The sequence below is a fragment of the Bombina bombina genome, chromosome 2 (assembly GCF_027579735.1).
Source record: "Bombina bombina isolate aBomBom1 chromosome 2, aBomBom1.pri, whole genome shotgun sequence".
Taxonomy (NCBI): Eukaryota; Metazoa; Chordata; class Amphibia; order Anura; family Bombinatoridae; genus Bombina; species Bombina bombina.
This window is the reverse complement of record NC_069500.1, coordinates 1003491792-1003512757: the sequence shown is the minus strand read 5'-3', so window position 1 is coordinate 1003512757 and position 20966 is coordinate 1003491792. Positions and strand designations below refer to the sequence as shown.

Here is a 20966-nt window from a genome sequence, read left to right as displayed (position 1 = left end):
TGGAGCACTGCATGTCAGGAAATACTGCTGCCCTCTAGTGCTCTTGCTTATGGATAATATTCTTGAAAAACTGCTTCTATATAGTGCTACAGAAATGGCTTGGGGCATAGGTCCCTGCTTTTCAACAAAAGATACCAAGAGAACAAAGACATTTGCTGAAAATCACATGCTCTATCTGAATCATGAAAGAAACATTTTGGGATTCATATCTTTTTAAGTTAAACTTTCAAGCATACTTGCACCTCTTACACGACCCCAGTGCAATGCAAGATGGCTACAGCATCTGTAAATAATTTGCTTACACACACTTTCTGACAAAAAAAGAAAAAAATGCATCCGTAATAGTTTTCTAACACCAATTTCCCAGATACAATACTGCACATTACACATTTTGTACAACTGATCAAGCTTGACTTATTATGAAAAGTACGGTGACACCAATGGCTTCAACTAACACATCGTTGCACATTCACACAAGAATAATGAATTCTAAACATGCCAAAGTCCTGCTCACATTTTACTATTATTGTCATTCAGAAGTAAATAAAAATCTGTTTGTGTAGAATTTATATTTTAACTATAACTCATGGAATTGCATTGTTCTAAAATGTATCTATTATTACCTAGCAAAAGTGCATGCTGATAATGTCACAATAAACTGGATCACACTCATTTTTAAATAAATAACAATTCAGCACTGCTGTGCCCCCAAGGAACTGACATTTCAGTAATATTTATTACACAGCAATACTCTAAATGGATTGCTCGCTCTGCTGCAATTCAGATTAAAACTATAAACTTGGTACGTTTGTATAATTGAACATGATTTATAAGCATTAATATGAAGAACAAAAAACTGTATACTGAAAACTTTGATTAAAAACAGGGGCACTTTAATTAATCAAAATTTTCATTTCACTCCTGTTGTGAAAAAAAACTTACCTTTTAATCTTCACAGCAGCTCCAGCTTCCTCCACCCGTTTCAAAGCCTCTTCCTGGGTCTAAAATGAGGCATCCGGCTTCCTCCAATCACAGCAGTGAATCAGACACTGAATCCCCCGGGGGAGAAGCTGTGATTGGAGGATGACCTATCAATCATTTCTGACATCAGAAATGGCTTGTGAGACCGGAGGAATCGGGAGCTGCTGTGAAGTTTAAAATGTAAGTTTTTTTGTCACAACAGGAGTGAAATGAAAATTTTGATGAATTAAAGTGCCCCTGTTTTCAATCAAAGTTTTAAAAAACGGGCACTTTAGCATCAAATTTTACATTCACTTGAAGTAAAATAGGTTTTATAGTATCACTAATAAGCAAGAAAGATAGAGTGGTAAAGTGGTAATACCGTGCCTTGGACGTCCAGGGTGGCATAAAAGCAAATTTTACTGCTTGGTTTAAGTGACTGTGATTGCAGTGCTTAATCATTTTTCTTATGTATCCATGTTACATATTAATGTCCCTTTAAATTTTAAAAAGGTACCATGGGCACCCAAGAGAATTGCTTTGCAGATGATCGCCTATTTGGGCACACTCTTAAAAAGATTCAATAACATTCAATACCTAGATTCTCTGAAATCTTCAAATATCAATACTAAGGTGCCAATGTGTGTTGATAAACAAGTAGACAACACACAATGCAGCTTTATGGTTCTCAAAGGGTATTTTACATTTCCATATTACTTCTATGATGAATTTTGCTTTGCTCTCTCGGAATCCCTTGTTAAAGAGTAATCAAAGGTTAGCATTAGGCGCATGCAAGGGTCTTCAGCCATCTGGCAGCAGTGTTTGCAACAATGTTCATAGCAATGTTATACATTGTTGTAAATCCTGCTGCCGTAGACTTCTAAAGACACATGCACACTCTTAAGGGGCCATAATAGTCGAATACTAAACACTCTAATTTTCTAGAGAATGTCGTTTTAAGACTATTGACCTTACATTACAGTGTGTTTAACCTCCGCAAAGGGGTTAAACATGTAGCACAAGTGCAGCTCAGGAAATGCAGAGCACTGCTGGTTCCGAGAGGAAACTTCTGTTGATCCATTCATTAGTGTTAATTGCACATTTGAGTCATGTGACTAGCACTGCTTATTGGAATAGTGGAGGGTTTCTTCAGGACCAACACTGCAACGTGGATTCGAATTGGCACTTCTACTGTGTGTTTAACCTCCACAAAGGGTTAAACACACATTAGAAGTGCCAATTCGAACTCCTATCACCCTATCTAGGTTGATCCTGCAAAAAGGATATCAAGAGAGAAAATCAAATTTAATAATAGAAATAAATTGGATAGATGCTTAAAATTGCATGCTCTATATGAATTATGAAGTTCAATTTGACTTCACTGTCCCTTTAATGTCACTTGCAACAGGCAACCTAATATTGCACTATACCAATACGGTAAGGAAATGAAAACAATGCCATATGCCATGTGGGATAAACTGCATGCCCAGAACACAACACAAGAAGATAAGTTGGATGACTGGCAAGTTATACAAAATAACATTGTAAAGCAATGAAATAAAGAACACATTAGTAAAGCAGAAAGTGTAATATGACACAGTGTCTAAAAACCTCTGTCTGGACTATATGTGAGCTGCATTTCTCATTCTAATCATGAGGATCTGTAAGTTATAGCCAAAGGAAAGACAAGGTCAAAGCTTCAATGCAAGTAGCAAATTGGCCTCTTGCCTGGCTATCTGGGATGTGTTTCATTAGCAGGAAATAAGGAAAATGATCCCCATCATAAGATTACATTCAGTTAAAAAAGGAATATTAAAACACTATATCCCATTTGTGTAACATATTTGTTATCTTTAATTAACTGACCTGAAGACATAATGCAAATACATATTAGGAGGCATATCCAAACATAAATTACGTTTATTTTGTATGTCAGGGACTCTTAGACTGAATTTTGATGAGATGTGTTTTAAAGGGACACTCAAGTCAAAATTAAAAATTCATGATTCAGATAGAACATGCAATTTTGAACAACTTTCCAATGAACTTCCAGTTAAAAAATGTGCAGTCTTTTTATATTTACACTTTTTGAGTTACCAGCTACTACTGAGCATGTGTAAAAATTAACAGAATATACGTACATACATTGTGATTGGCTAATGGCTGTCACATGATACAGGGGGAGTGAAAATATATATAACTTTGAAATTAGTCACAAAAAAATCTACTACTCATTTAAAGTTTAGACTAAGGGGTATATTTACCAATGTGTGAGCGGACATGATACGAAGTAGCGTATCATGTCTGTTGCTTGTGAATTGCTGGTGCAATGCAGCCCCCTGAAGATTCGTGGCCAATAGCAGGAGGTGTCGTATTCGGGTTGATTTCTGTTCGCCGCCTCAGAGCAGGCGGACAAGTTATGGAGCAGTGGTCTTTAGACCGCTACTTCATAACTTTTTAATAACTTGAAGGCTAACCTGAAGGCTCGCCGGAAACAAGGGGCATCAAGCTCCATACAGAGCTCGATAAATATGCCCCATAGTTGTTGATTATGGATGAATTACAAAGCTCCCAACAATTACACATTTTGCTGGACTGTCAAAGCTTTGTAGCTCGTCCTGCAGTTCACCAGGACTAAATAAAAGTCTCACACTGTCAGGGACTGCTTTGCCCGGCTTCTTATTTTCCAACTCCTTGCCCAGCTTTAGACAACTCGGCTCCACAACGCCTCCCAAGGCATGACCTGCCCCAGGTTTCTTTGCAACAATCCCTCCAGCCTTCTTATTCAAGAAATGCAAGTTGGTGTGCAAGTATATAGAGTCAAAGCACACAAAGCTTTATTGCTCTCTACTAGGCATGTGCAATTAGATCCTTCGGTAGGATCCGAATGCGGATGAAGATAAATGCTTGCGGCATACGGCACTTTTTGGAACTAGATTCATTATAGTGCAAATTCAGATCTTAATGTGTTGCACTTTCACAAAAAGAAATCCGGCTCTGAAAAGAGCTGAATGCCACAAGAGGCCATGAGAGGCCACCTTCTTCTGCGTTCGTATCCTAACGATCTTACTCGCGACTAAACAGCTGTAAGAGGAAAAGCTCTTGTCTTCTTCGATTCTTGAATTGATCATATTAAGATGTATATTTTTACACAAAGTACAATATTTACCATTCACAAACTTATTTTATATGAAATGCAATCATTATTATCATCTGTATGTCTTGTCTTTAACCTATAAATGCATTAAAGGGATATGAAACCCAAAAAAATGATTTTGTGATTCAGACAAAGCATATCATTTTTTTTAAAGCTTTCAATTTACTTCTATTATCATATTTGCTTTGTTCCCATGATATTCTTTGTTGAAGGGATATCTAGGTAGCTGTCTGGAGCACTGCATGGCAGGAAATAGTGCTGCCATAAAGTGCTCTTGCAAATGGTTAACATTTTTGCAAAACTGCTGCCATATAATGCTCCAGGCACGAGCATTCCTGAGCTTATATCCCTCCTTTTCAACAAAAGATACAAAGAGAACAAAGAAAAGCTTATAATAGATGTAAATTATAAAGTTGTTTAACAAGTTGTATGCTCTATCTGAATAATGAAAGAAAATTTTTGGGCTTCATGTCTCTTTAATGATACTTTTGTTTCAAAAGGTGACACTTGCCCCACTCTCCTCCTATCAATAATTACACCCTCTACCTACAGCAGTGGTTGGTACCTTAACCCTTTGAGTGCTAAGAACTTTCCCACTTGGGTGTTAATTTTTTTTTTACTTTTTTTTTTATTTTTCCAGATCCCCAAATCTTACACTGTTGGAAAGGTGGTTAGGAAATTACCTTTCCAACGGTGGGTCTTGGGGGCCTGTAGCTGCTTAGATGCCTGAGATACAGGCTTCTAAGCAGCATGCCCCCTTTTCTTATACTTAACATTGTTAAGTTTAAATAAAGTTGCACAGTGACATCATTGCGTGTGATGTCACCGCACATAATATGAAGCCCCGGGGTAGGAGCGGGTGGGAGTCCCAGATCTCCCTTAAGGTGGGAGAGTGCTAGTGACGGCTCTGAGTCGTCATTAGCACCTGAGTGGGAAACCCTCCGACGGCTCAGAGCCGTCGTTAGCACTCAAGGGGTTAATGTAATATGCATTGAGACACATTTGACATCATTTTGATATAAATTTAACCTGTTTATACGACACAACAAAGATATTGACCTTACAAAATGGTAAAGTAGATAATAACTTTAATTACACGAAAATATTTGAAACCCCAAAAACGTATATTTCCCCCTTCAACATTTATCTTCTGTGACATCCCAAACTGATATCTACGACACCCAACATTGGCCTGACACAATGTTTCAGAGGAAAATCAGTGATCTAGAGAGAGATTCTGAAAGTAGAAATAAGGAAACAAACCGCATAACCCCATTTTAAGTATATGGATATATTTTAATGTAATTATTGCCAAATTAAGTAGATATGTGTAAAAAAACAGAAAATGAAGTTTGAAGATATGGTAATTGTACATTCTCCCCATACGCTGACAGGATGTTCTAGGCAAAGTGTAATATATTTGTGTTGGCATGGTTGGGTAACATGGGGCTTTATTAGGCGATTATGAGACAACACCTCCAAAACGTACCTCCTCTATTTGTCAAAAAGTGCGTCATAATATACTTTTTAAGGGAAAAGCTCTGGTTACCCGAAAGTGAGCTAGATTACAAGTGTTGCGCTATTTTTTTTTTTCAGCCCTAAGATTAAAAAATATATATTTTATAAAGTACAAGAATTTTTTTTTCTCAAAACCAACCAAATATTTTAGTACAATTTGTATTTCTTTTTTAACCTGAAAAATGTCTTTAATATTTCTTGAACAAAACATTCTTCACCATATCCTCTGCTTTAAGCAGCTGCCCAGTCTACAGAACTCTGTATTCCCTTTGAATGCGTAGAAAATGCTGCCCTTTTCAGGACCTATAAATTTATTTATGTACAGTACATCAAAGACTCCAGACTGAAAAGACCTATGAGGATCAAAAATGGAAGTGAGACAAAAGAGTTTTCAAAGAATCAATTAAACAGATGTTTCAAAACAAGAGTATTTATTGTTTAAATACACATGGAGGTAAAAGAGAATGTCATTTCACATCTGCAGGGTACTGTTTATGTGTTTTATAAAAAAAAAAAAACCAGTATTTTGTAATAGTTACACAGGAGAAAGGTAGTGACTCAGGCAGTTGTTTATTGCCTTTGAAGAGCTGGGTCTGATTCAGGAAACGATCTCTATAGCCTAGATTATGAGTGGAGTGCAAATTTGCTCTTTAGCAAGTGCGATATTTGCGCTCCACTCAGTAATACCAAAGCACGCAAATAAGCGCTGGTATTACAAGTGAAGCGTAATGCGAACGCGACCTCACCTTTGCATTGCCTGAAAGCCTTATGCTTATGATAGCGTGCTTCCATAGGCTCCAATGGGAGCCTCGTTCTGATGCCGGCATAGAACCTAGCCCAGCGCAGGGGTTAATTTTTGCAGCATTGGGCAGCAAATTAAATATATATCTATATGAATATATACATATATATTTATGTGTTTATATGTGTATATACACATATTAACACATAAATATATATGTGTATAAGCATATACATATATATTTAAAGTAAAAACACAGTCCCCGTAGACTTTAATGTAAAGGCATTTTCAGTGACGTTTTTTTTCTAACACCCCACATCACCTCACTTTAACCACCTTATAACTGCAGTTTGTTTTTTGCTAATATTTTTTATTTACAGAAAGGAACCGTCCCCTTTATTTGGGGGGCAATTGGGGCACAGACCTCTGGTTAATTGCACTAAGTGCAATAAGTGTTCCCGCACCACTTGCAATGGCTGGTTATTTAACGTGCACCCATAAACAAGCAAATTTGCCCCATTATGTGCACACGTAAAAATAACGCTGCACTTGTAATCCAGCCCTATGTGTTTCAATCACTATAATTTGATTGCAAATTCTGGTGCAAGAAAGGGAGAAAATCTCTAATCTACTAATATCTGTTTTTCAGAGGTTTCTTCTACTTCTAATATGCATATACCATGCACTGATTTTAGCAACCACAACAGTTATAAGGCCGGGTAGATCAGACATTTTGGTTGTGTTTGAGGTGCAGGAAATGCCGTGGGCTCTACAGTGAGAGAAAAAAAAATACAAATGTTTTCTTTCCACTTAAAAGAATAGAATTCTCATACTTAGGTGAATAGTTTTTGTTTTGTTTTTCAAACCAGCAATGAGAGGTTTTATCAGAATGTTAATTTGTAATTCTGTATATAAACATGGGGACAATTAAATGAAGAGGTTACCCAAATGTTAAATCACTCGAAATTTGTGCAGAATGTCTGTAAAAAGCTGTCTAGAAAATGACATATGAACATCTCTATGTAAAAAAATGATATTTTACCTCAAAATGTCCTCTGTAGACACATCCCACTGAAAGGAACTTTAAACATCCAATCAGGATGTTTGTCCTATGACTTGCAAGGGTGTTTGCTTCTAGCATGTGCAAACACAGTCACTATTTCTCAAATTAGTTTAAGGAAGTTTACTATGAACTTAAATGGAAATTAAACCCTAATTTTTCATTTATGATTCAAAAAGAGCAGACAATTTTAAACATCTTTCCAATTTACTTCTATTACCTCATTTGTTTTGTTCTCGTTATCCTTTGTTGAAAATAATACTTAGTCAGGCTCATGAGCTGCTGATTGTTGGCTGCATATATATGCCTCATGTTATTGGTTCACCCATGTTCATTGCTGTGTCTTCAACAAAGGATAGCAAATGAATGAAGCAATAGAAGTAAACTAGAAAGTTGTTTAAAATTGTATTCTCTATCTCAATCATAAAAGAAAACATTTAAGTTACATGTCCCTTTAATTGTTGATCATATTTGTTTCCACCCTACTCGAACCTACCACATCAGTTTTTCTCACAAACTTCAAATATTTGCTCATATTTCTATACTCAGCTGCCCTTCACTGTAACTGAATAGTGTCACGTGCATTTTGCTAAAAAAACACCTCCATCTCATTAAATAATTTGATATAACGTTCAGTATTTAGCCCCTTCCCAGGCAGCCTGGGGTAACAATTTTTAATTAGACCATCATTACCATGGCACATGCAGACTTTGCTGCAATGTTTTATGCATCAGATAGTAAAAGTATTTGACTTTCTTAGGTATTCCCTGTATGTCTGATATCACAATATCATTACAATATTTCAGCTAGGTTTAAAAATAGGGATTTCAATTTTCTATCATGGACATGTCAGCAATGGTTATTTATACCTGTGCCAGTTGGAGAGGTTTCCTGTTTACATAAATCGGTGTTTAAAATGTATCTTAAGTTCCCTTCTGCGCATTATACACAGCTGTACAGTGCCTTGGGGTGGAATATTTCTGTTTCTAATCAACCAACATTCTCATGATAGACATATCATTAATATCTTCATAAAGCATTGCTCTATCTGAGCCATAAAAGAAAATTACTGGGTTTTATATCCATTGCACAGACTTCCTGTATAAACATTGTGACAGATTTTTCTGCATGACCACACTTTGACAGCCATCTTGGAAACCCTGTTTAGACCCAGTTTGCAGGGGGGCACACAGAGGGCTTAGGCATTATGCAGGTGGAGCCAAGGCCTCACTGTGCCCCCCTCTAGTGAAAGCAATACTAATTGCAGGGTCAGATGGGCCCCATAGGGGTGTAGTGTTTTTGTTTTTTAAATAATAATTGTACCATAGCTCTGTCTCTATAAAAATATATCCCACTGATTTGCAAAATATAAAATTAAAATTATTTAAAAATACAAACTAGAATTGATCTATAGAACAACCTCTCTTTAAAGGTTGCCAAAGTTGTTGGGGAGCAATAATACTTTTAATAATACTTTTGTATTTACTGTTAAAAAACAAATCTTTCCGTGTATAAGCACATATTACATAAATCCTGAACCAGATTAAACCCATTGGCCTTTTATTTTCCTCATTATTTCTCCTGTATTACTATGGCCTAGTTACTGTTTTATGAGGGATCATATTCTCATTAATGATATTTTCTCTCTCTCTCTTTTTTTCCTTTTAATCTAGATTAGACCCAATTACTCTTTTGCTAAAATAAGTCACATTCCATGTACAGACGCACGGAAAACTGTGAGCCTTTGTCTTTAAAGGTCTCAGAAAAAAACTAACCATATAACCAATGGGGACATATTTAACCTTTAAAGTCCTGCTGCATGGAACAAGTAATATTTTCTCTCAGAGTATTTTTCATCCACAGAACAATATTCCTTTCTTTAGGAAATAATGATAATTAATGAAATGATGTTACAGTTTCTGAAACTATGTGTTCAATCACTTGTTGTCAACAAGTGATTGTTTCCTGGCAAAATATCAATTAATCTTCAATTGTTTACCAGAAAATATTACATGAAGTGCTTGTTACACATTGGGAAGAGGGTCAACAACAAAATGCTCCTATTATAACAGGAACAAACTGTCTAAGCAGAGTCAATCAGATTGGTGCGGCTTTAACCCCGGGGAATGAAAAACAGAACACAAAGCACAGCTGATATATTCTGTCTCTGGGGTGCAAGGCAGTTCAGCAGTGATAAAAGAACAAGCTTTGTCTATGAGGAACGTATCTCTGAAAGCACACATAGCAACAAGCAATGCACAAACGCCGTTGTTGAGATATTTTATGAGATTTGTGGTCTTTTATGCTAGCGTTCAAGGCCCAACATTTCAATCATGAAAGTATTATTTTCAGCTTGTTTGCAGCCAACACTTACTGGGCCCTAAAACTTGCTAATACATTGCAGAAACTTGATAGGTGTGAGTGAATTTGAATTGGCACCTTGTTTTGGCACCTAATGTAGTCGCAGTTCCACTTGAAACTTTATTTAGAAACAATTATTTTTCTCACTTTTGATTCATTAAGTAGATGTAGTATAGTTATCAGGGGCTGATGTAATAATTTAAATTTGTAACTATTGGACTAACTATTGGACTAATACAGCTACTACAATCAACATATATATATATTGTAACAAACAAGAAAGAGAGAGTTACCTGGAGCGGAATCCAAGTAAAGAAAGACAGGGGTTTCAGCACTCTTTTGAAAAAAAACTCCCAAATCACTTAAATTGTCAAAATAGTTTTAATCGTGAAAATCCCTCCTCCGCACCATGGGAGCAGATTCATGCAAGAGAAACCTTATTAAAACATATAAGCATGAGAAATTTAGCTTGTAGATGACTTCATTATAGAACCTGACCGGTCAGGGGTACACGCCAAAATACAACCATTAGATGAAAAGTAGTAACAAACTGTCTTGTCAGATCACAGAAATGTATATACAGCCCACTACACCCTGCTGCACACAGAACCCCCTAATCCTTGTACTGGAGGTATAGCCTGGGCAGGTGTAATAAGGGATCTAAGTGGCTAGTTCTACAGTATCTGTGATGTGCAAAAAAAGAAAGTATTACACATGGTATATAGTATACATGGAAATGCTTGTACAATGTAACATGGGTTATATCTAGAGAGACCACCTCAAGTCTTGCTACACCCAGCTGCTTGCAGCACCCCTATATGTAAGGGTCTAAACGCTGTGCAGGTGTTATTAGGGATCTAAGCAGACAAGTAAGTGGACTCACTGAATATGTACAAAGCAAAACGAGAAAGCACAATTTTGCAAGTATCGCTCATAAAAGTACTTTGCATCTAGCAATCAACAAACATGTATATACAGTCCCATGAAGAAGCCTGTATGCAGGATGCAGAGATGTTAAAGCATAGGTGCAAAGGACATATTAGTTGCCAGATATAAGCAAGCATGACGAAGCCCGGTCTGAATGCCAGTCGAGCGAGTGAAACGCGTGTCGGCATTGGCTGAGCCGACCAGGTCATGTGATACACGCGGAATACCACCTTTGTTTGGTTCTGGCGTTGGAGACCGCAGTTAACATGGAACTGTAATGTCTCTGAGAAGCAGCCAACAACGTGGACACTTGAAATTGGAGTGTCCGAAAATAAGGTCGTATTAGCTTACATTGCTGACACCTGATACATGAAAGTTATAATACCTATGCAAGTACTTGTCATGAATGGATGACCCGACCAAGGGAGTTTACGGCACACAAAAAAAAAAGTCATAAAGTTGCATGATATGGGATAAGATGCAGCTCCAGGTCCTAAAAAGACTGTGAATGTTTGAAAAGTCACTGCTTGAGGTCATACATTTCTTGCTAAGACTGTGCACTATTTAACTCAACTTGACTCATGCTTGCTTATATCTGGCAACTAACATGTCCTTTGCACCTATGCTTTAACATCTCTGCATCCTGCATACAGGCTTCTTCATGGGACTGTATATACATGTTTGTTGATTGCTAGATGCGAAGTACTTGTATGAGCGACACTTGCAAAATTGTGCTTTCTCGTTTTGCTTTGTACATATTCAGTGAGTCCACTTACTTGTCTGCTTAGATCCCTAATAACACCTGCACAGCGTTTAGCCCCTTACATATAGGGGTGCTGCAAGCAGCTGGGTGTAGCAAGACTTGAGGTGGTCTCTCTAGATATAACCCATGTTACATTGTACGAGCATTTCCATGTATACTATATACCATGTGTAATACTTTCTTTTTTTGCACATCACAGATACTTTAGAACTAGCCACTTAGATCCCTTATTACACCTGCCCAGACTATACCTCCAGTACAAGGATTAGGGGGTTCTGTGTGCAGCAGGGTGTAGTGGGCTGTATATACATTTCTGTGATCTGACAAGACAGTTTGTTACTACTTTTCATCTAATGGTTGTATTTTGGCGTGTACCCCTGACCGGTCAGGTTCTATAATGAAGTCATCTACGAGCTAAATTTCTCATGCTTATGTGTTTTAATAAGGTTTCTCTTGCATGAATCTGCTCCCATGGTGCGGAGGAGGGATTTTCACGATTAAAACTATTTTGACAATGTAAGTGATTTGGGAGTTTTTTTTCAAAAGAGTGCTGAAACCCCTGTCTTTCTTTACCTGGATTCCGCTCCAGGTAACTCTCTCATTCTTGTTTTTTACAATATAAATTTTGAAGGGTCTGCACCACGTTAATTGATTGTTTGCTCGGGCAGCTGTGCCTAAATGCAACGTACTTAATATAACTCCACTAGCAATTGCGTCCTCTCCTTACTGTTCTCGATTATATATATATATATACATATATATATATATAAACTAATAGTTAGTCATTAATTGCTTCAAAACCCTTTTTTATCAGTGATTCAATTCATAAACCAGCTCCACAGAGCGTTTCCAGGTTGGTAGAAACCACCAAACCTCAACAAGCCAAACACTTTTCCTTGACCTGGATCACTAATAATGTAACAAGGACTGTATACCTCAGAAAATTCACACACAATTAATTAAATAAACATGATACTCAAAATGATCTCCTTTCCATCAAAAATGAAATGTTTCAAAATAGATTGCAGTGCTTTTTCTTTTTAAATAGATATTCTTGTGCTGAATAAACAATTTTTGTGTTGTCCCTGTTAGACAGTTAGCAAGAGTCACATGATTTTGCTATACACAATCAGGCACTTTCTGTTAGGTTAATTTCAAATTGAATAAAAATTTACGTACCATTTTTTTTCATGCAAAAATATTTTTTATCACACTTAACTGCAGCTCTTTCATATATATCATAGAGACATTTTCAGTAGCATGTCCCTTTAATGCTCCAATGCATTTGTTCACGCTGCACACAGGTCTCATGCAGTCTGAGTGGCAAGCTAACAAAATGTGCCAGGTTTGTTATTATTTGAACTCTTTCTCTAAAGAGTTTTACCATTTATAGGTAGGGTTGCCACCTTTTCTGGGGGGAAATTTCCAGCCATTATCATCAGCATAAATTTGCATAAATATACAGCTTATATTAGGAACTAAAACTTCCAGGACTGATTTTAAATGATTATTGGTTTATAATTGATTCCAAAACAATAGCTCAGACAGACAAAAAAACACAACCAGTGATGAAATCTAACTGGTGATAAATAAGAGGCGCCAAATATTCAAATATGTGTAAGGTGTTGAAGATTACTCAAAAAGTGCTCAAAATATATTAAATAAATAAATGAATAAGTAGTGAAGTGTGAAAAATTAATCTATATAGTACTTCCCTCATATGGCTAATAAGTAGAAGATTCAAATTAGAAGTGAGCCAAATATATATATGTATGTCCTTATTGTGTCAGGAGTGTGATTATCAGATAAAAATATCAGATAGTAAGATGAAAAAACATATGAAAAAGCAAAGTACAAAATTAATAAAAAAATAAGTGTAAACTAAAAGTGTCTAAAAACAACAGAATTGTCCAGTGTACAATATAGTCCCATAAAGTGTTCCAATAAATGTTGCAAAAAACTTTTGGCAGCTCCTCTGGTGTGTTATGCCACAGTAACACAGTCACAATATCCTAGAAAACAAAACATAGAGGGCACCACATAGTGCAGGTCAGGCGATCAAGATCCACAATATAAAAGATAGCCAAATAGCTACTCACTTGCACAATTGTGCTTCATACCACGTGAGTATGATTCCAAAACACTTAGACAAAGTTTAACCGTGATAGCATCATTATTTCTATATTTAATCTTTATTTTCAACTGTGACCTGCACCTAAAAAATACTGGCCATGTGGTAAAATGGCAACACTATTTATAGGGATGATTATGAAAGTTTGAAATACATTTTCAGAGTAAGAATCGATTTTGTGTAAGAATAAAACTAGCTGTATCAGAAGCATATTACTTTATTTGCTGCCGTCTTCTCAAATTTCTTGCAACCAGCAGCCAGGGCCACACAGGGGCCACACACCCCAAACTAGACAACCAGGGATCATTGATTTGTAATAAAACAAATAAATAAAACATTTGGAGCACATAAGGGTTGGAAGAGTAATGTCATAGAACGTACCCTCAAAATTTGCCACCCCTCCTAAATCTTCCTGCCCAAGCATGGGCCTAACTGACCTACTGCAAAATAAACCACCGATCTGTGGCAATGCTAATATTTGCAAAAAACAGTTTACTGAAACAATTTACATCCTATAATGATTAACCCAAAAAGAACCCCCCCCCCAAAAAAAAAAAAACCACAACAGTAATTACAAAATTCTGACCTAACAATAAACATAGGAAAAAGAGTTAATACAGTCTGTTCTAAAAAACAACAACTAACAGCTTGGTATGTCAATGAAAATATGCATTCTTTCTAGGCTAGTGGAACTAATGTAAGATATTAGACACCCTGCTGTAGAGCTGAAAATATAAAGCAGTGCATTGAAAATACTTAAGCAGCCGTGTCAGCAAACCAGTGGAAAAGAAGTGTCAACAGCTTTGTGTCAGTAAAAAAAAAAAAAAGAAGTGGGGAAAAACTGAGGAAAGGATGAGTAAACAATTCAATTCTTAATGGTAAGTAGCAAATGCCATATATCAGTTTAAAATGGGTAATAAAGCAGTTGTTTTATATTTTAGTTTAAAAGGAATAGAAAAGCAGTTTTTTTTTTTAAAAAAAGAATCAGATATTACTATACTTAGTAATTACTAAGTCTTGTTTTTGTGGGGCGTGTCACTTTGTCCACCAATAAAGCATTAGGAGTTCTGCTTATAAGCCTGTAATCAGTTCTTAAAGGACCACTAAAGTCAAAATTAAACTTTTATGATTCAGATAGAGCACACAAAAACACAATTTTAAACAACTTTAAATTCACATCATGATAACACATAGTAACTTTAATAACACATAGTAACATAACTTAACTTTAATAACACATAGTAACATAGTAGATGAGGTTGGAAAAAAAAGACTGAAGTCCATCGAGTTCAGCCTATACAAATCTAAAATACTTATTAAAAATATCTAGTTGAGCTTAAATTAATCCCATTAAAAGGTTACACATTTAATCAAACAATCATACCCCTGAATTCTGTTTCTAGTCAGAAATGTATCTAAACCATTTTTTAAATGTATCTAAGGTACTGGCATTTACTACCTCCTTAGGTAATGAGTTCCACAATTTTATTGCTCTTACAGTGAAAAAACGTTTCTATTGAAGGAGATTAAATCTTGTTTCCTCCAGCTTGTGTCACAAACAATTTTCTTGGAAAAAACAGAGCTTCTGTTAAATAAGCCTACTACTGTTCTCCTAAGAGGTGCTCTAGATAAGCTACCAAGACAACAAAATGTATGGGTGCACAGTATAACTGTCTTTAAAGGGACATGAAATGCAAAAAAATTATTTCATCATTCAGAGTATATCATTTTAAAAAGCTGTCCAATTTACTTTTATTATTAGATTTGCTTCATTCTCTTGGTATCCTTTGTTGAAGGTGCAGCATTGTACTAGTTGAAGCTAGCAGCATACATCAGCTGAATCAATGAGAAGCGGCATATATGTGCAGCCACCAAAATTTTCAACAGAAGAGAGCAAATCAAGATAAAAAGAAGTAAATTGTTGGTATGTGCATTTATATCCTTTGTGAGGATCTGAATGTGGAAGTTGGAGGCCACTCATGCTGTTCAGCTCTTTTCGGTGCCAGATTTATTCTTGTAAAAGATCACCACACTAAGATATGTGCAAATCCAGATTTTAGTCTGGCGATCTTTCACAAGAATAAATCCGACACTCAAAAGAGTAGAACAGCACGAACGACCACCTACTTTCATATTTGGATAATGTTTTAGATTATGGGTCACCTATGGGGTTTGCTTGCTGTCCAAGACAACATAGTTGAGGTGGCCATCGCTTTAAAAGATTGCTATCAGTAAAACTATTGTCATTATTACTTTCTAACCTTTTACTAAATTGCCTGGTGGCTATGAAAAAGACACTTGCACCCTTTGTGGCTCGAGGCACAAAAAACTGAATAAATTAGGTTTACTTGTAGTACTAATCAGGGCCGGTTCAAAATATTGTGCTGCCTGGGTCCGAGAATGAAATGACACCCCACCATAGTAACATTATTGATTAGCATATCAACCTGCTAGCCTTGTCGCTGACCTTACTAAGCCTGCCTACATGCATGCAACCAATACTTATGCACAATTGTGCAATAAGTGGGAAGGAAGTTAGGGAAGAGATGCACTTATCCCACCTTGGATGTCACCCCTGACCAATTCTGTGTCTTTGTGCATAATAAGGTCATGCTGCTGGGAGCCTGCAACTTCCCCCCCAAGGGACAGAAGACAGGATTGGTCTGGGTCTGACAGTGACTGACTCAGTCACTGAAGTGCTGCCCCTTGTCAAGTACTGCCTGGGTCCGTTGGACCCACTTGGTCCCATGGTTTAAGCGGCTCTGGTACCAATACATTACCCTTGTGCACTGTTCCACATACAACTAGAAAATAACTAAAATATCGCTATACCAAGTAACATTATCAAAATGTGATTTTGAACTGAAGAGCAAACAATTTGCCCACATTTATAGCTTACTGGCTGTAAATATACTGATAAACTTAGAGCAACAGATAAAGGTAATTTGTCACCTGGTAATATAATGTTAACTAAGCATCAAGGAAATGACACATTGAAAGCTAATTCTGGTCAAAATTTAAATGAACATACATGAATCACATCTTAGAATAGAAACACATTTGCAATATACATGCAATGGCAAAAATGCGTCAAGTAAAAGTTATCATTGTTTTAGTGTTAACATTTTTCTCTGCAAGTGCAAGTGACATATAGCTAGATATTCTCAGTGCACCAGCATTTTAAATACTGCAGCAGCTCAGATAGCCAGTGGGGTAACAAATTGAGCCATTACCAGATGGTACAAACTCCTTAGACTCTTTGAGCAAGTACTGTGCTTAAAATGCTGGTGCGTGGTGCATACTTAAAAACACTTTGAAACAGCTATAGCTTTTATTAGAAGCATTTTTGCTAATGCATGTACACTGAAATGCATCCATGTGGATTCCAAGGGGCCGATTTAATAAAGTCTGGCGGACATGATACACTGCAGCGTATCATGTCCGCCAGACATCGCTGAATGCGGACAGCTTACGCTGTCGGCATTCAGCATTGCACAAGCAGTTCTAGTGAACTGCTTGTGCAATGCCGCCCCCTAGCAGGGGGTGTCAATTAACCCAATCGTATTCGATTGGGTTGATTGCTGTACGTCGTTCAGAGGCGGCGGATCCAGTTAAGTTTAATTCATCACTTCCTGTCACTACAGTGTACAGAAATATAGGTTGTCATGTAAAATGCACATGAATAATGTTTGCATAATTTAAATGAAACTCATATTGCGTCTGCAGCCTATAGCCAGTCTACTCTGCTGCATACTTGTTTGAAATTAGGCTTTAGGCGATATAGCCAATCAAATGCCATATCACCATTACCATCAAATGGAGCATATTCTAAGTTCTTGTTACCTCAGGAGCAGAGGGAGACTACTGCACTATGCACAATACTGCTTCAGACCCTTAAAGGAACATGAAACCACACATTTTTTCTATCATGATTTGGATAAAGCATATAATTTTAAACAACTTTCCAATTTACTTCCATAATCAATTGTGCTTAATTCTTTTGGTATCCTTTATTGAAGGAGTAGAAATGCACTACTGGGAGCTAGCTGAACACATTAGTAAGCCAATGATAATATGTTTATATGTGCAGCCACCAATTAGCAACTAGCTCCCAACTCCTGGGCCTACCTATGTATGCTTTTCAACAAAGGTAGGCAAGAACACAACGCAAAGTAGATAATTGAAGTAAATTGGAAAGTTATTTACATTTGTATTCTCTATCTGAATCATGAAAGTTTAAGTTTAAGGTATAACTTCCAGTACTCTTTGAGTAATGCATATACATAGATTTAGTTTTAAATGAAAATCACCTTATATCTGAAACCTCTGGCTGATCCACTCTAATACATTATATTAATATTCAGCTGTGGATAGGGTTGCAACCTCAGCCATGTTTGCCTGGACACTTGACATGAGTTACACATGCTGCAGGGAGTGGAGAAAGTAACATGTATTGTTTTTATGGACAGCACTATTCCTGTTCCTCACTGCCCACCCTGTAGAATGTGTATCTCATAAGTGTCCAGGAAAACATGGCTGAGGTGACAACCCTAGCTGCAGATGATGTAGCCATTTAGAAGCCATATTCCCTGAACCATTATCTTTAATGGCTGCACACTCCCAGGTGCTTGTCATTATGGGGGAAAGAGAGACTAGCGTTATGTGCACAAGCACAGTACTGCTTCAGTGTTTTTTTTTATCTCCTGAGGAAACAAGCACCCAGACACCTGCACCCACTGAAGATAATGATTTGCTTGATACAGCCCCTTACTGGTCTGCATCCTATTTAGGGTAAAGCTAGAGCAGAGGGGCCCTGTAACATAATCAATATATGAATCATTTGTATTCTAAAGACACACACTTTTTTTTTGTTAATTTTAAATACAATCTAGTTCTTAATGTGTTAAACACTGTGTAATCAATTCATATAATACATATGTGTGTATTATACAAGACCAGGCATATAAAACTACATTTTTTACATTGAGCTTAATCACTTGATATAGCACAGTGCAAGATCCTGCACACATTTAGCAGCATAAGTCCTTCCTCAGTCACTGACACACATTATAGAATCCCCATTGATCACCTAATTAGTAAGAATCTGTGTTTTTGAACAGCGCACAGCTGAGCAGCAGGCACTTAGCTACCAAAAGAAAAAAAATCTTGTGCGGTAACCTCTGAATAAAAACATCACACTGTTTCAATCAAATTGTATTTTTAAAACACAACGACAATAACAAATACAGCATTTACAAAATAGATGTAATTATAAAATAAACACTCATTCAATTGCACTGCAAATATTGATCATAACCAAAATCTAGAGTCAACTCTAAACCTTCGCAGTTACAATATTGATTAAAATGGTAATTATGGCTGTACATTTACGTTTGCTTGTAAATATGTCATTCACTGATAGTGAGAATGCAAACCAAATGTTCATGTTTTTAGTTTACTCTTTACAGCCATTTAATACTAAGCTGGTTTTCACTGTTATGCACATACAGCTTTTTTTTAATTAAGAAATACACATTCGGAATACCTTTTATCATTAACATGATATTAACCATAAATCCATCAATTCCGTAAGTATCAAGTCACTAAATGAAAATCTAAACATGATGCTCACTTTTGTATTTTTTAATATAGTTATATATATTAAAAATATATTCTGACCTAACTAAAGTGTTAAGTAAATTATGTCAATACCTTTGCAGTTCACATATAGACACATTTAATAACTGGGTGTGGCCATTATTAAACATTACTGAATCACCTTTATAATTTAAATATATTGAACTATTTGGTACCTTAGTACTCAAGTGCATAATCATGTCTGTATCACATGTCCACATACCCCCTTTACTCATAGCCTTTCACATTTGATGAGACGTCACATGTATTTCCAAGGCTTAATACTATCCCCAACACAACACTATCGTCTGTTTGCTCTAAACATAATATGCTTAACTCTGATAAAAGGCCTTGGGTGATTAATACAACCAGGATACATCACAACATTCATTCTGAACAATTTCAAATAATTTGAATAAACATTAATATATATTCTTCAGCATTATTAAATCTACCAAACCAAAATGAATATTATAAATCAGGAAAAAGCATTTCCGACAGCCCACGCAATAAATGCAAGGATTGGCAGATGCACTAAAATAAGAGACCTGTAAGGGCTTGAAAGTGTATGTAATGTAAAATCAATCTCTATTAATAAACTGGACCACTAAAAGGTACTACAATCTACCAAGAACAATATTTTCTCTGGTACTTCAACAGCAGTAGCCACTTTATCCTGGGACATCCAATAGACAGGATGGTCTGGATACATCAGCATTATCAGCTATTTCATACAATGCTAAAGGGTTAGAGTAAGTCACAATTCTCTGAAGCAGACACGCCTAAAGCAGCTTGTAAGTCTATAAACATGAACCCCAGCATGCTGTCTCCTTTGTCACTTTACCTTTTTGGGTCTTTTTCTCCTAACATTGGTCCCATTGTACTTGTCTCCATCAGTTTTCTGGGCAGTTTCTTCGTTCATCATTTTGAACAGTGTTTCCAGCAAGAAGCTGTGCCATTAAACCTTCTTCACAACACGGACCACTGTGTGGCTGCTAGATGGGAGACAAGGGAGGGGCAATAGGAGGAGAAGCACTGTGACGTTGCCATAGCAGCCGCTGCCACAAATGTTTATCTGCCTGCATTGTTCAGCCTGATTCAACCAATTACCAAAAGGATCTGCCTGCTTTACAAAAGGAGGAAAAAAGCTCAGAGCAAAGAAAGCCAAGGACTGAACAGTGTTACAGATGCTTTAGTATGAGCACAAAAACAAAAGTGCCTTGCTGCAGTTTAATAGAGGTTGTGCTCTAATACATTTAGCAGTGGGTTTAATGGACAAATTTGAGCTGCAGGGATTCTTTTTTCTTCTTTCATGCAGGGTATTTTTACTTCAACCATAAAGCCAATAAGCAGTTGCTTTGTTCATCTGAATTATTTAATTTTTGACTGTTTAAAGGGATACTAAACCCAATTTTTTTCTTTCATGATTCAGACAGAGCATGAGATTTTAAGCACGTTTCCAGTTTACTCCTATTATCAATTTTTCTTTGTTCTCATGCTATCTTGATTTGAAAAAGCAGTACTGTAAGCTTTAGGACCAGACCATTTTTTGTTCAGAACCTGGGTAGCACTTGCTGATTTGTGGCTAAATGTAGCAAACCAATCAGCAAGCTCTACCAAGGTGCTGAATTAAAAATGGGCCGGTTCCTACTTCCTAACCTTTAATTACTCCTTTTTCAAATCAAGATAACATGAGAACAAGGAAAGATT

At 36.6% G+C, this 20966-nt stretch overlaps 1 protein-coding gene across 1 annotated transcript in view; it reads right to left on the bottom strand.

The window, feature by feature from the left end:
• ANK2 (ankyrin 2) overlaps positions 1-20241 on the bottom strand; it is a 469556-nt gene extending 449315 nt beyond the window's left edge. The window contains exon 1 of the mRNA XM_053703568.1: positions 20101-20241. Within this exon, the coding sequence (XP_053559543.1) occupies positions 20101-20181 (81 nt within the window). The 5' untranslated portion in view covers positions 20182-20241. The remainder of the gene's footprint in view (positions 1-20100) is intronic.
• Positions 20242-20966: the final 725 nt, after the last annotated feature.